Source organism: Strix uralensis, chromosome 32 (genome assembly GCF_047716275.1).
Source record: "Strix uralensis isolate ZFMK-TIS-50842 chromosome 32, bStrUra1, whole genome shotgun sequence".
NCBI classification, from domain to species: domain Eukaryota; kingdom Metazoa; phylum Chordata; class Aves; order Strigiformes; family Strigidae; genus Strix; species Strix uralensis.
In genome coordinates, this window is record NC_134003.1 from 214,310 (window position 1) to 229,613 (window position 15,304).

Here is a 15,304-nt window from a genome sequence, read left to right on the forward strand (position 1 = left end):
CCTGTCCAGCCTGACCCTCCCCTGTTGCAGTTTCAAGCCGTTCCCTCTCGTTCTGTCACTAATTCCCTGGGAGCAGAGACCAGCACCAACCTCTCCACAACGTCCTTTCAGGGAGCTGCAGAGAGTGATGAGGTCTCCCCTCCCCTTCTCCTCCTCACACTGAACAGCCCCAGCTCCTTCCATCGCTCCTCACAGGATTTATTCTCCAGGCCCTTCCCCAGCTTTGTTAATCAGTGCAACAGCGTGCATGGTGGGGAGCCCCCAGCCCTGAGCACGAGGGTTGAAGAGGGCAGAACCCCAATGCTCACTGGGGTTTCTAGGGCACTGGTGGGATTTTGGAGGACTGTCTAATTTTTCAGAGGGGCAGGAGGGCTGATGTTTGGTGCCCAGTGCTGCCTGGCATCTTTTGAGCCATGTGGCACGTGCACGGACAGCAGAGTCACACTGAGCCCTGCTGCCACTTGAGAGGACACCAGAGCCTGCCGCCTTGTTCAGCAAGACCTGCCCAGGGCCCCAGGGGCTGTCACCATAAATCTGCAAGCAAAGAGACTCAGCAGCAAGGACAAGGACTCGAGCTGAGAGGAAAGGTAGAAGGGGTGAGCACCTCAGGGATGTGCCTGCCAGGTCTCCTGGCATAGACAGGGGTGATGCTGGCCTTGGACATGAACCATCCTGCGGGAGAAAGGGTTTGGCAAGGCCTGCCAGGTCCCTGAGACACCCCCCAGCAACTCCCCAGAGTATGGCACCCCCATCCTCACCACACTCATATCCACCAGCCTTGCTGGACGCCAGTTTCCTTCCTCCCCAACAAATGAGGCCACCCCAAGGAGGAACACCTGAGCCTACGCTGTGACCATGGCTCCAGCCAAATCTCCTCAGCCTGGCAGGATAAATGAAAACCTTCCCTGAGCAGACCTAAGTCCCGTCCAGATGTCCCCCAAAGAGGTACAAAGGACAAGTGCCCAGCAGATCTTGTGCTGGAGATGGAGCCTCTGTCCTCCAGCCCCCGAAGCTCATGGGTCACTGGGGCTCTTTGGGGACATGTTACCCCCTGGCATCCACACGGGCTGTCCATCCCCTGGGAGGAGAGCAGGCACCAGACCCCACCATTCTCCCCACCAGTCCCCTTTGCCACACTCACCCAGGAGGAGCAGAGCTCTGTTCCTTGCCATCCCAGGCTAGAGGTCCAGCACTTGGAGATTGTCTTGCAGAGAGCGACAGTGACGTCCGTTGCACAGAGAAAAAGAGGAAGGAAATGGCTTTTGTTATTGTTGTGGTGATGATGATGATGCAAAGAAACAAGTCCAGCTAACCAGAAGCCTTCTGTGTTGCCGTAATGACTGTGCCTGAATGCACTTTTTATTGTTTTCCCTCACTTCATAGAGGATTTGGGTCTCACTCTGTTCCTGAAACCACAGCCCCATAAAGCCTCTGCTTCATGCAGCCCCCCTGAGATCCCTCTTCCACTCCCTTGGGAGACTCTGCTCCTCCTGGGAGGATGTCAGAATTTGCTGGGGTTTTCCACTCAGAGAAAAGGGGTTTTGACAGATTCTCCTCTCATAAGACTTTTTGCTACATGTTGTTTCCCTCCTTCTCCAGCATCTTGGAGTCCATCCACGCGTCAGCACCTGCCTCGCCCTCAAGCAGGAGGAGTTACGGGCTCTTCTGGAGTCATATTTGTGATTTCTTTGAAGCTTTCTCCCTTCCTTCCCAGAGAAACTTTCCCTATGCTGGAGATCAGGCACCAATGGGAAAAAAACAGGCTTGTTTCTGCTGCTTGCCCCTGACATGGATCAGGTTGGATGGGATGCAACAGGCACAGGACTAGTTATGGGACGCTGTGGACCATGCAACTTCTGGTAGGAACCACATTTCAGCAGGGCTGCCCTGAAACATGTAAGAGTGAAGCACAGACCAAGCCTGCCCCACGGTCTTTGCCTGTATCTATCATTTGAGCATGTCCCACTGGCCTTGGGACAGACGGACTCAAAACACAAAAGCACTGGTGTAACCCCTGAACTTGAAGCTCATCTTCTAAAGAAGCCAAGTCCTTAAATTTACCAACTTCCCAAGAAACAATGTTGCTGCAGGGAGTTCCTCCACAGCTCCAAGAGCCTTGCAGGAGGACACACAGTGCCAGCACAGAAGGACAAAAAAAAAAAAAGAAGAAGAAAAGCTTATTCTAATTTTTGACACAGCCTGACTTCCTATGAGGAATTTGTAAGTTTGGAAGGAAGGAAAAGAGCCTGTATGTGTTCAGGTACTCTACTGAGGGGAAGCTTTATTACTGTTTTCTCCATCCTTTTCTGAATTTTTCATTCTTGGGACATTGATTTTCCTTCTGCCTTTTAGATTCTTACTCTGCTTTCAGCCTGAGGTTCAGTTCTTCCCTTCTGTTGCAAGAGCTCTGACTGTGGCAACCAAGACCACCCAACAGATGAAGCCCCACGGATGAGAGGCCTGCTGTGAAAGTGCCCCAAGGCACCCAAGCCCAATTACCTACGAAGCTAGGTAATTTTAGACTAGATATTAGGAAGTATTTCTTTGCAGAACAGGTAGTCAGGCGTTGGAATGGGCTGCCCAGGGCAGGGGGGGAGTCCCCATCCCTGGAGGGGTTGAAGAGTCGCGTTGACCCAGTGCTGAGGGATCTGGTGGAGTTGGGAACGGTCAGGGTGAGGTTCATGGTTGGGCTGGAGGAGCTTCGAGGGCTTTTCCAACCTGGATGATTCTGTGATTCTGTGAAGCCCCTTATGCAATTACAGAGGTGGTTGGCCAATGGGAAAAACCATGATGGCATGACGTGGCGACTCAAAAGATCTCGAAAGGACACCTTATGGCTACAGAAACTGGTGCTGAAAACACAACAGATAAACAAGGACAAAGAGCGTAACTGCCATGACTGATACTGAAGCAAGCCTCACTGGAGAGTTAAGGAAAAAAAGCAAAACTGGGATAACAGAGAAGGATGGTGTGCCCAGGGACTGTGATGATAAACAAAAGACCCCTGGAGAGAGGATGTAATGAGCAGGGATAGTACACACACTCTCCTGAGAAACTCCAGGGAAGACTGTGCCAGAAACCTGCGACGGACATGAGCGCCTTGTCGGTGCCTCTAAGGAGCAGTGACCATGACATCGGGATGGACGGTGAAGGGATGGACGTGAAAATTAAGTCAGAGAATGTGGTGACTAAAAGGCACAAGGAAGCAGAGACCTCAGAGTTCTGACAATGTATTTTACTGCACATCTCACATACCAAATGAGCAATGGGTACCCCGTGGCCTGCTTTGTATGGCCGGTCCTCCTGCCTCTCTGGCCCTTGGTGTCTCTGAGTCAGTTCTGACAGTTTTCTATGCTCACCCCTAAGCCATGATATGTCCCTATTAAAACAGCCTTAAACCACCCTATCCCCTCCATTACCACTCAACTCCAAGCAGCCCGTCATCCACTGTGGCTCTGCCACCACCAGAGCTCATACCTCAGCACCTCCTCCACCCATCCAACAGTCAGCCCCGTGCACGGGGACGTAGAGGCCCCGATGGCTGACACTGCACTTCTTCGGGACTTCGTTGTACCTGGTATTGGCTGCAGAGCGACTCAAACAGAACCGGCCTCATCGACAGCTGAATCCAACTGCAAACCAACCTGAGGACAACTGATGAACCCGCTTCCCTCTCCCAACCATCCCTTGATCCCAAACTTTAGAAACCCCTTCTCTTCTTCTGAAACCCCCCTCCTTCCCGACAGCTCCTCACCCTGTATTTGCACCCCTGGACCCCCTGTGTCAGCTGCCCCTCAGGTGCTGCTCTTCCAAGCCATGCCTTGCCTCCTGCAGGTACCTCCAATCCTCTGACATCCCACAGGCTCTGGGCTCTGCCACAGGCCACTCACGAAGTGAATTTCAGACATTTGGAGCCTGAAAAGGGCCTGCTGCGGGCCGCAAAGGCTCTAGGGACAACGTGGTACCTCATGGGTGAGCAGGAAAGGCAATGAGCTGTCCCATGCTCTGAAAACCCCTCCGGGCAATGTGCCTGCTGCTTTCATCAGAAATGCTGAAGCTCCGGGGACAGATGCTCACTCTAACCCCTGCGAGATGATCTTACCATCAGTCCTAGAGGAAAAGGCAATGTCAACAACTTTAACAATATCCAACAGAACCAGTGGAAAAAACAAGGTTCCTTCTATAGTAAACTCAGAAATGCCAAAAAACCACAATACACCAAAAATAAAAAAAAAAAAAAAAAAACAAGAATGCAGAATATTAAAGCACCTTGCAACACTGAGCACCCCACACACCGTCACTGCTCCAAGAACAAGCGGTGCACAGAAAAGGTACTTTTCTACTACAGACGCTACTCAACCTTGACTCCCCCTGAAGCTCCCACCTCAGACAGACGCCTCTGCCCCTCCGAACACAGCCCAGCGCCACAGCGGCCTCAGGAGCCCAGCACCCCCCCAAGCAGCCCCGCAGCCCCCCCAGGATCGGGGCGGGCAGGGGAGCGGCGGCGGACGTTCTGCTCCAGCGGAGACCAGGACCCTGCTCTTGGCTACCCCGCTCCATCACACCAGCCCTGTCACCGGGCCAGCAGTTAAACTTCATTTCACTGGGACAAACACAAACTTCTATTTAAATAAATAAAAATAGCTTAAGATCATTCGAACCCACGTGGGAAAGGAGTTCATTAATAGCAACATTATTAGCAGAAATTATGTGCTTTAGTTTCCTACTGAGGAAACCAAACACTATGCAGTTACAATTAATTTCCAGCAACACCAGACTTATTTCCTAACTTCTAGCAGAGCTACATTCTGGATAGGCCTGAACCACTAGATCCCACACAAATCCCTTCTCAACCATATCTCTGGTTGCGAAGTGAATTATTTACTCTAAATCCCCAATGACTCTGAGTCACCGAGACGCCTCGATGATCTCTCTAACTCCCTTAACAGAAAGAGACAAGGCCCAATGGATAGAAAACCCCCCAAAAAGCATGGAAATCCAAGAAATGCATCTCTTAGGAGGACTATGAAGGCAAAAGGCGGCTCTCACCTTCTCTGAAAACCCCAGGAGGAGATCTGAGCTGACTAGAGCTATCTTTGGGGTACCAGGGTCTGAACAAAAACATCCCATAAGCCAGAGAAACAAAAAGACTGCTCTGGAGCACGAAGATGGCTTTGGAAAAGGTTCTGACAGACCAGGAAACATCATCACAGGGATTAGAGAGGTCCTGAGGAGGCCAGAGAGACCCAAGAAGTTCTGGGGACTCAATGAGGAAGTCAAAAGGAATTTAATGAAGCACAGATACCCTCAGGGGGCCAGATGGAGTCACGCCAAATGGATGAGAGGACAAAAAGACCAACTTGGTTAACAGGTACAGACTCGGGAAGGGTTCGGAGGGAAGAAGGGGGGGAAAGTGCCCTCCCAAGCTAAAACAGGGCTCTGGGGCACTGGGGATGTCTCAGCAAAGGGAGCGGAGGGGTCTTGAGGGGAGCAGAGAGACCGAAGAAGCCTCAGAGACAACAATGAGGAATTCTGATTTCAACGAAGTACAGATGTCATCAGGGGGGCAGACGCCAAATGGAGGTACCCTAAATGGCAAAGAGGGGACCAAAGAGAGAAATCCTAGATTGTGTAGAGGACAAAATGTGTGTTCTGGGCCTCAAAGGCAGCGTTAGGAATGGTCCGAGTGAGCAAGAGGGGTCCGAAGTGCACTACAGGGATGAAAGAGGGCTGTGGTACCCAAGGAAGGTCTCAGGAGGCATCACGAAAGATGCTCCCTATGGCTTTTGCCGAGCTCTGCTGAAGCCCACGAGAGGCCCCGCTGCCTTCCAGAATCTCCGACAGCTCCTGCCAGGCTTTGCTGATGCCCATGTGGGGCTCCTTCTGCCCTCCAGAGCGTCTGACAGCTTCTGCCAGGTTTACCGAGGCACACAAGGAGCCCTGCTTCTCTCCAGCATGCCCCAGGGCTTCTGCCAGCTTTGCCAAGGCCCAGGTAGGACCCTACTCCTCTCCAGTGGCTGATGTCTTTTCCTGGGCTTTGCCGCAGCCCGCGAGGGGCCACGCTGCCTTCCAGAGTCGCTGACGGCTTTTGCTGGGCTGTTCTGAGGCCCGAGCGGGGCTCTTCTGCCTTCCAGACTGTCTCAAGGGCTTTTCCCAGGCCTTCCCAGTGCCCACAAGGTGCTGCTTCCCTCCAGAGCACCCCGGGGCTTTCGCTGGTCTTTGCCAGGGTCCCTGCTGCCTTTGAGAGGCCACAGGGCTCATCTGGGGCTTTGCTGTGGCCCTGGGAGGGACTTTCTGTCTTCCAGGGCTTTTCCCAGGCTTTGCAGACACCCAGGCTGGGCGCAGGCTGCTCGGGGGATTGTGCAGCTGGGTGCAGGGTGCAAGGCTTGGGGCTGGGTGCGCCGGAGCAGATGAATGCAGCCCCCAGCCCTGTGCCACCCCTCCAGCTCTGCCATGGGTTCATCACCGCCTGGAGCCCCCGAGCCCTCAAGACCTGGCTGTGGAGTGCCCCGTGTCCCCTGTCCCACAGGTGCCTGGCTCTGGGGGTGCCCTGTGCCCCCTCTCGGCACGGATCCCTGGCCATGGGGTCCCTCCTGTGTCCCCCATCCCCATCCATCCCTAACCATCGGGTCCCCCCATGTCCCCAGTTCCACTGTTCTCTGGCCATGGGGTGCCCCACGCCCTCACCCCGCCCTGTCCTCGCTGCAGTCCCCACGACCGCACAGTCCTCCCAAACACGCCGGAGGGCACCCAGGCATGGGACACCCACTGCCTCACCCCCAAGAAGTCCCTCAGCACCACCTGAAAACCAACACCAACCAGCACCAAGCACTCCCTGCGCCCTGGAGCTCGTTAAGGGGCTGGGGGGGGGCGGGCAGGGTGCCAGGGTCTCCAGTGCCCCATCCCTCAGTTTCCCCCCCCCCCAGCAGACACGAGTTGCAGGAACACGTACCCCAACCGTGTGGTGCTGGGCCAGGCCTGGCTCTGCATCTGCTGCACCCACAGCCCACCACTGCCCCCCCAGCTCGTAGCCCCCCAGGACCCCGCAGCCATCCCTGGCCCACAGGACACCTCTGGGGGGACAACAGCCACGTGGGGCAAATTAATCTGGTGTCCCACAGGGACGTGGGGGGACAGGCCACATGTAACACACGTCCCCATCAGGGGCTGTGCTGCTCCTGCCTGTTCCCTGCACTGCCTGGGCACCCCACAGGGCACCCCCCGCGCCAGCGGGCTGTGGGGCAGGGCTGTTCTGGGCGCTGGGTGCCAGATGCAGGGCTGGGCGCGGGCCCTGGGCATGGGCGCTGCCAGAACACCGTGTCCTGCCAGCACATTCCTGCCTGAGTCACCGCTGGCTCCTGCCCGGGCAGGTCGGTGGCCACAGCCCCCCAGCAGCCCCACAGCAGCCCCACGCTGGTGCCACACAAGGCCCCGCCAGCCCCGCTCCCCCCACGCCCCGCAGCTGGGCCAGCCCCACGCACACACACTCCAGCCCTGCCCCCCCCAGTCAGGGCAGGTACAGGTGTAAGGGCCCCCCCACCTCATAAACCCTGTAACCGCCCGTACACCCCCCCTGCCCTCCACCCCCCACACACACCTTACAACCCCCGTATCCTGCACCCCAAAGCCCCACCAACACCCCTGTACCCCACACTCACCCTTTTGACACCCCCACACCCCAATACAACCACCCGCCACCCCCCACAACCCCCACGCGGGGGGGACTGAGGCAGCCGGGCGGGCGGAGGAGGAGGAGGGAGGCCTTCATCAGGGCACCCTCCTGCCCAGGGCCAGGCTTGGGAGCTGGGGAAGGCGGGGGGGGGTGTCCGGTACCAGCCCGGTGTCACCCCAGGGCCTGGGCGGGGGATGGGCCACCGGCCGCCCGGGTTCCTGGAAGGGGCCCACGTGACTTCCCCGCAGGCTATTACCGGCCCTTGTTGCCAGGCAGAGCTTTGGGGGGCGGGCCGGGGCCCAAGGGTGCCCCCCGACACCCCCACAGCCGGCCCCGGCACCCCGAGAGGCGCCCGCGGGGGTGGGGGCAGCGGGGGGGGTCGGGAGCCCCGGCCTGCCCCGCCGCACCCCCTTCCCCGGGAGCCGGAGGGGGCTGAGGCCCGACCGGCTCGTTACAGGAGTGCAGTGACACCCCCCATCCCCCCCCCCCCCCCGCCTGGCGAAACCGACAACCAAATACTTGTCATCTCAGCCCAAATGAGTCACCCGCCCCCACGCCCGGGGAGGGGGGAAGGGGCGGTCCCAGCACCCAGCTGTGGCCACCCTGATAACCGCGGGGCGGGGGGGCTAGGAAGCCCCTCTCCCCCAAAGCCTCTGAGGGGGGGTCCTGTCCCTGCCCAGGCCCCCGAGTCAACTCCCAGGGACCCCTCATGGACCCCGCTCTGCACTGCCCCCCCCCCCCCCCCCCAAAGACACCAGTTCTGGGAGGGGGCTGCAGCTCCCTGCCCCACAGATTGGGGGGCGGGGGTGGGTGTCCCCCCCCAGGGCAGGTTATGGGGGGAAGCACCGTGCCAGCAAGACAGGGAAGGAAAAGGCCACATTTGGGGCAAAAGCAGGCCAGGCTCCTCTCACAAGAAATAACGAAATATCCCAGCCCCCAAGGCACGATTGTGGCCAGCGAGCCAGAAATGGGCAAGAATTGGGGGTTTTTTTGCACAGGCAGGGGATTTTCTGCATTTGCATGTGCCCCCCCCCCTCCCAAGTGACGAGCTTTCAGAGGCCCTCCCCCGCAGAGGCAGCAGGGCCAGATCCTGGCTCAGCCCCGTTTGGTGCAGGGGTGGCAGGAGGGGGGGTGCTGTTCCTCCGACACTTCCCCCACCCCGGGGCAGCGCCCAGAAGCCCGGCTGATGGCGAGACAGCCCCCCCCGCCCTCCTTCCCAGGGGTCCCGCGTGAAGGGGGGGACCCCAAACCAGCCAGGCCAGGCGCTGAATACACCCCTAAGCTCCCCCAGACACCATCAGACACAGCGGCCGCTTTAATTCCCCCCCCACACCCTCTTATTTACACGAAAGGTTCAGAGAAGTCAAAGGCAGCTTCTGCGAAAAGCCCTGGCTGGAGCGGAAGAGGAAGCCCCCGGTTTATCGGCGCTGAGCCAGGCCTTATCAAAGCGCTGCGGCTTCCAGGAAGCACCAGCAGCCCCGAGCCCCTCGGAGCCCGCCAGCACCTTTGCATATTTCCATGGCAAAGGCCCAGCTTTGCATGAGGGCCCCCGCTGCACCCCGGGGGAATGAACAGGCCCAAAATAGCCTGCAAAGAGACAGCATTAAAAAAAATAAAACAGCCACAAAAAATCCACAGGAAAAAAAAAAAAAATTTGCAGTATCTGCAGAGCAGGGCTGAGCCACCAGCTTGTTTTCGGCAGCAAGGGGCTCTCCAGCACTGCAGGGAGCTGCCGCCCCCCCCCAGCTGCAGTAGGGTTTGACAGCCCACGAGGCCGGAGCCACCAGCAGTTTTTGGGGTAGGGAAGCGCTTTGCCCCCCAGGAGGGGGAATTTTCCAGCCAAGGTTGGTCCTGGCAGGGGGAAGCCATTCAAACCACTGCCCGCGCAGACCCCCGGGGAAAGTCGCGCGCTTCCTCCATCCCCAACCTGCAGGAATCGAAACTCAAGGGCCACAGGGCAGGGAGGGGTCTGGGGGAGCAGGGTCCCCCTAAAGAGGGGCCTCTTTGGCAGCCACAACGCCAGCTCGCTCTGCCCAGGCAGAGGAGGGACAAGCCTAACGCTAGGTGAGACGCCCCACAGTGTGTCCCCCGCCTTAGGAGAGGAGTAGGGCTCACCCCCAGGCTCCAGGAAGAGCGCCCCCTCCTCGGGGCTGATGCAGAGGGCACAGGCACGCAGAGCGCCGCAGCACACCTCCGGGTGCAGGCACTGAGCTCAAGGCGCCTCATGGACTTTCCCCACCCACGTACATGGTGAAGGAGAAGAGCGTCTCAGCACAGGGCAGCTCCGGGGAGCCCCAGGGGGTGACAGAGGACACCCAGAGCAGTTTTCCACAGCCCACAGAGGCTTTCTAATAAGCAAGAGGCTGTGGGGTGCCCCACAGACAGCATCCGTGCAAACAGGCCCACACCAGCAGAGCATTTAGCACGTCAGCACCTCGTTACAGGAAACAGCAAGTTTTATATTAGAGGATTGAGAATAAAAAAATTTATTAACAAAACTAAGTGCTTGTTCAGCAAACAAGCAGGCCTGACAATAGCACCATCTTTCAGCTCTCCACTTGGGTTTCACGGGGCATCGCAGGGCTGCAGGTCAGGCAGCACGGACGAGGATGTTCCTCACTGCGCAGAGCCCGGTCCCACAGAGCTCCCCAAGGACCAGCCTGTCCCTGGTGGGAGGACACGAGGTGGACGAGCCCTGTGAGCCCACCAAGCAGCAATGCTACCAGCTGGGGACCAGGGACTGAGCCCAGGGCCGGCACCAACGGATGTGCACAAGCTGCAGATCCAAGCTGACGAGTTTTATTCTGCTCCAGAACATTTACATTCAAACATCAGCTTCGTTCGACTCATGGCTTAGAGGTTCAAAATGAAAGGAAGACAAGGAAGTAACTGGTACAAACTTCCACAGCTCCCCACCGGCCAGAAGGGCTAGAATAACCAAAAAGATTAAAACAAACAGAAACATCAACTGTTGCCAGCAAGCCACGGGCACAATGAGAGTCCAACAGGCCACTGATCCTTGTTACACTCCCTGGCAACGTTGCTCAAGTACATCAGAGAAAGGCGTGCTCGGAGTCAAGGCAGGAGAAGGCTTTGCCACAAAAATGCTACTTCACATGAGGAATGAAGTACAGTGCACCCATAAGCAGTTCTACCACATTCAGAATTCCTCCTTTTTGTATCTTTAGCTCTGTAAAACTGTACATATTCTACAGATTTATAGATATTTACATGTTCTCTACAGCCTCCCCACCCCATGTGGGGTTTTACATACTTACAAATGCACTCCCTATTTTTAAGTTGCCTACGTGTGGTGAGTCGCATCCGTGTAGCCGCGATCAGCCAGCCAGGCCGATGCGGCTGCGCTGCAGCTGGCTGTGGTTACCGCACCCAGCCCCACCTCTCCCCACCCTGGAAGCTCCTCCAGCTGCCCAGTGACCTGGCTGAAGCCCTGCCGGGAGGGAAGGGGCCAGGCTGGGCTCCAGCAGCCCGTGTTCTGGCAGCAGGGTGCACGTCTCGGCTGCTGGCACAGCTCTGCCACTTGTGGAGGGTGGATGCGTGCAGAGCCAGCAGCAGCCGAAGGCCCCTCGCCAGCACACCTGGGGCAGGCACAGGCTCACACAACCCCCAGCGTTCGATGCTTCTGCTCCAACAGAAAAGCCACAAGTTTAGGCAGGACAGCAGCAGCAGCAGATGTTATTTCCAGAAACACACAACCACAACCCTGAAACATCTGCTCCACGCGCAGCTGCTGTGCCAAGCCCAGGAGGCTTCAGTCCAGACAAGAGCTGCTGGTGCTCGCTGGCTTGCTGCTAAGCAGATCGGTTCCCTCTGGGATAAAACTGAAGCAGTCCACTCGAGCCTTCTGTCATCATCCTCTTGAAGGAAGCAGAATATCAATTCTTCCACTTTCTGTCCCAAAGCAATAAATGCTCATCGGTACCCACAATCTGACTGGATCACACCTTCCGCCTTAGGAAAGGATTGCTCAGGGAATGCCTAGATATTCTCCTTGTCACTCAAGTCCAGCTTCATAAGTACTCACAGGAAGAAGCGATGAGCTCGCCAGCCCCAGACAGAGCCAGTCCACCCAGAGTTTTGTCCCTCTGCAGCACACCCCGGCTCACCGGATCATGTAGGCCAAGCTCGCTCCCAGTCCAGCCACACCTGCAAACGCCATCAGTACATTTCTGATGCTGCCTTCCAGGTCCTCGACTCGAAAGAAGTCCACAAAGCCCTCCTAGGAGAAAGAAGGGAAAGTAATTTCCTCTCCAGCCACCCTTCTTTGGCAGAAGGCATGGAAAGCCTTTTTCCCTGGAGAGCGGGCAGGGGTACAGCCTGCCCAGCACATCCCCCAAGCACGCTCCCCCGACTCATTATGGCCACAGCTGCCCCAGCTGTGGACCAGCTTGAAGCTCAGCACACCCAGGACTGACTCGGCTTTGGGAATGCTGCCCCCTCCACGCTGGGCAGGGGCACGTTTCTAGGTCAATACTGCTTCAGGCAGCTCGGCATAAGGAGCTCCTGAAACACCAGAATTCCATCAAGATGTTTCAGACTGCGGTTTTAACTGGAGCAGTGAGTCATCTCTGTGCTTTGCTGACACACGTGGCTGTCAGGCAGCAGGTCATAGAAAAAGGAAAATACTGGATTGCTCTGAAAAGCTCGCAGTGTTCAGGACAGGCAGTGACTCACCCAGCCTCCTTGGCTCATTAGCCACTCGCGCTTCGATGAGACAAGTGCGTCCGTGATGATCCCTGCCAGCGAGCTGATGCACTTCTCCTGGTTTATGCTCTTCAGGTGTTTCGCAACAAAGGCACCAAACGAGATGAGCGTCACCACTCTACCCCAGTTTGTTACTCCATCACTGAACACGTGGGCAGCCACTTCACACACTGATTGCAGATCTTCCTCTTTCTGGATTTCCAGCTTCCGAAGCATTCCTGCAAGAGATGCTGGTTTAGAGGCAAGCACACACATGACACCGCAAGGCCACCAGTGAGAAGATGCAGCCCCCACATTCTAGGTCCAAAAGCTACAAGAGTCACTGCCAAGTACCTGCCTGCGTCTGCAGAGGGCTATGCTGCTCACACTCGCCTGGGCCAGACATAAAACAGCCCATAACCCATTTCTAGTTCCTTCATCCCCACCTCGGGCACAGCCACCGTCCCTGTGCACATCACACTCCCCATTCTCACAGGGCTTTAAAGCCCCACTACGTCAGAACCACAGCACAGAAGTCAGTTTGCCGCCTGGCACGAGCCCTGCCCCTTGATCCGAAACGAAGGACAGGCCCTGATGGCCAGGCAGATGTGTCGCCTTTTTATTAATGTGGTTTTAGTCACTGGAACAACAGGATTCCCCGGTTTGACCTGCAGTGCCCCCCTCATGAATAAGCAAACAAGACAAGCCTTTATGAAACTGAAAGGCATTGCTTGTTGTTGCTCAAACTAACAGGAAGCCTTCATGAAGCCAGTTCCTTTTCTGCACACACGAAGATAACCGTTCCTACAGAAGCCTCAGACACCAACGCCAGCTCACACTGGTCTGAACATTCCTCCCAAGCGTGGCTCATTCAATGAGCACATCCATGAATTTCGCCACGGTAAATGAACCCACAGTCTTTTGCATCAGCACAGCTAACGACAGGAGGAAGAAACCAAAACCCTTTGCGTTAAAAAAAAACAATGAACAAAAGCAAACACAAAAAGCTGGAACATTCTCCTGCAAGAAAGAAGGCGTTTCACCACACACCTCAGGAGGAAATGCAGACACCACCCTCCTGTGCCAGGTACCACCCTGATCTGGGATCAGACGCGGTGTGACATGCTGAAAGCAGCCCCAGCACAAGCCCCGAGGCCGGGAGCTCAGCCCCACCACCCCAAAGTCTCAGGCTGGCCCCAAAACAGCTCGTTTCCGAGTTACACAAAACCAGGTCAAAATAGTTAGTTCTCCCTTCCAGTCCATTCCCAGGTCACTCCGCAGCAAACACACCAGCTCATCCAAGCCCAGGCACTGGGGTTCAAGTTTCTATGGCTACTCTAGGACTCATCAGAAGTGGGTGAAATACATTAAAATAACTATAACCCGAGCACATTGTTCGGGAGAATTTCTCCCCCAGAAACCCCGTTCCACCCGAGTCAGGGGTGTGACGAGTTTAAACTCCTGAGCTAACTAATCTTTTGGACACTCGGGATTATTTGCATACAGTCATGCTGTGCCAGGCAGGCCGCAAGGAGGAACTGGGGCTAATCTGTAACTAGATTATCTCCCCTGCACACGCTACAAGCGGTTCTTCCACCTCCCCATCGAACAAAGTTCAGTTTCGTTTTTAATCACTTCTCAGCTGTTTTAACTCTCTCGAAACCAGGGTCACATTCCATGCGGGAAATGACCCGACCGAGCGCTCAGGCGCCCCCCCCGCTGCGGGACTGGGTGGGGGAGGCGCAGAGGCCTTGCTCCGGCCCAGGCCTCTCCCAGTCCCCGCCTGCGGCCCGCAGGGAGCAGCCACAGGGGCAGCCACCCCCGTGCCCCCCTCTCCGAGGGGCAACCCCCGAGCCCCCGGGACCCCGCACCCGCCTCCGAAGGCGGGGAAGCGGGTTCCAGCCGCCCCCGTGGCCTCCCGCGGTGCCCCCACCCCACACCCCGCCCCGGCGCTCCCGCACCCACCCTGGAAGGCGAGCTCGTGCTTCTGCATGACGCCGTCGCCGACCCTCCGCAGCGTTTCCAGCGCCTTCTCCATCACGGCATCGCCCGACCCGCCCGGCCGGCCGGGCCCGCCCAGCAGCCCCGGGAAGAGCTTCTTGGCGCCGGGCTCGGCCTCGCCCGCCGCCTCCCGCAGGTAGCGGCTGATGAGCTCCAGCGAGTCCTGCCGCAGCCCATCGGGCGGCGCGGGCGGCCCGGGCGGCGTGCCGGGCAGCGAGTCCCCCGCCGGGCCGCGCTCGGCCTCGGGCTCGCAGCCGTCCAGCTCCTCCTCGGGGCTCCAGAGCGCGCCGGGCCGCGCCGCGGGGGGCAGCGCCGCGCGGGGGGCCGCGCCGCAGCCAATCAGCGCGCGGGGGGCCGCGGGCGGACCAATCAGCGCGCGGGGGGCCTCGGGGCGCCCGGCGGCGGCCCAGGCCCCCGCGGAGCCAATCAGCGCCCGCGGTACCTCAGCAGCGGCGGCGGCGGCGGGAGCGGCGGCAGCGGGCGGCGGGGCCGGGCCCCCCCCCGGCGAGGCGGGCGCCAGGGCCGGGCCGCCGCCGCAGTAGAGGTTGAAGCCGATAACGGCGTTCCGCTTCACGGCGAACATGGCGCCCAATGCGCACGGACGGCGAGCTGCGCGGGTGTGCGCGTCGCCGCTGCTTATATGGGAGCGGTGACGCGAGCGCGGGGCGCGGCGGGGGCGGGGCGCGGCGCGCCGGTTCCGCTTCCGCTCCCTGAGGGGACGGCGCCGGGGGGGGAGGGGGCCACGCCTCGGCTAGCCGTGGCTTTTTGGGGTGAAAAACGGGAAAAGAGTCGTCGCTTCTGCAGAAGAGCGTCCCCCCCACCCCCCGTCCGGCCTTGTCTGGGCCTTGCTGCGGCCCCAGACCCTGTGACAGGCCCCGCGCCGTGTTACCCACCCACCCCCCCGCGCCCCTCGGTGCTGCCGGGCCC

General features: G+C 58.2%; 1 protein-coding gene across 1 annotated transcript; it reads right to left on the reverse strand.

Annotated features, from left to right (window-relative positions):
- Positions 1 to 10,142: 10,142 nt before the first annotated feature.
- Positions 10,143 to 14,991, reverse strand: MCL1 (MCL1 apoptosis regulator, BCL2 family member). The gene is made up of 3 exons (XM_074853418.1): positions 14,342 to 14,991; positions 12,368 to 12,615; positions 10,143 to 11,912 (listed from the first exon to the last, which is right to left on the reverse strand). The coding sequence occupies exons 1-3, from the start codon at positions 14,958 to 14,960 to the stop codon at positions 11,796 to 11,798; spliced, it is 984 nt and encodes a 327-aa protein (XP_074709519.1). The 5' UTR covers positions 14,961 to 14,991; the 3' UTR covers positions 10,143 to 11,795.
- Positions 14,992 to 15,304: the final 313 nt, after the last annotated feature.

Coding starts and splice junctions, on each gene's coding strand:
- MCL1 (XM_074853418.1), bottom strand. CDS start 14,960: ATGTTCGCCGTGAAGCGGAACGCCGTTATCGGCTTCAACCTCTACTGC. Junction 12,616..14,341: donor GCACGAGCTCGCCTTCCAGG/GTGGGTGCGGGA, acceptor CATCTCTTGCAG/GAATGCTTCGGAAGCTGGAA. Junction 11,913..12,367: donor TAATGAGCCAAGGAGGCTGG/GTGAGTCACTGC, acceptor TCTTTCTCCTAG/GAGGGCTTTGTGGACTTCTT.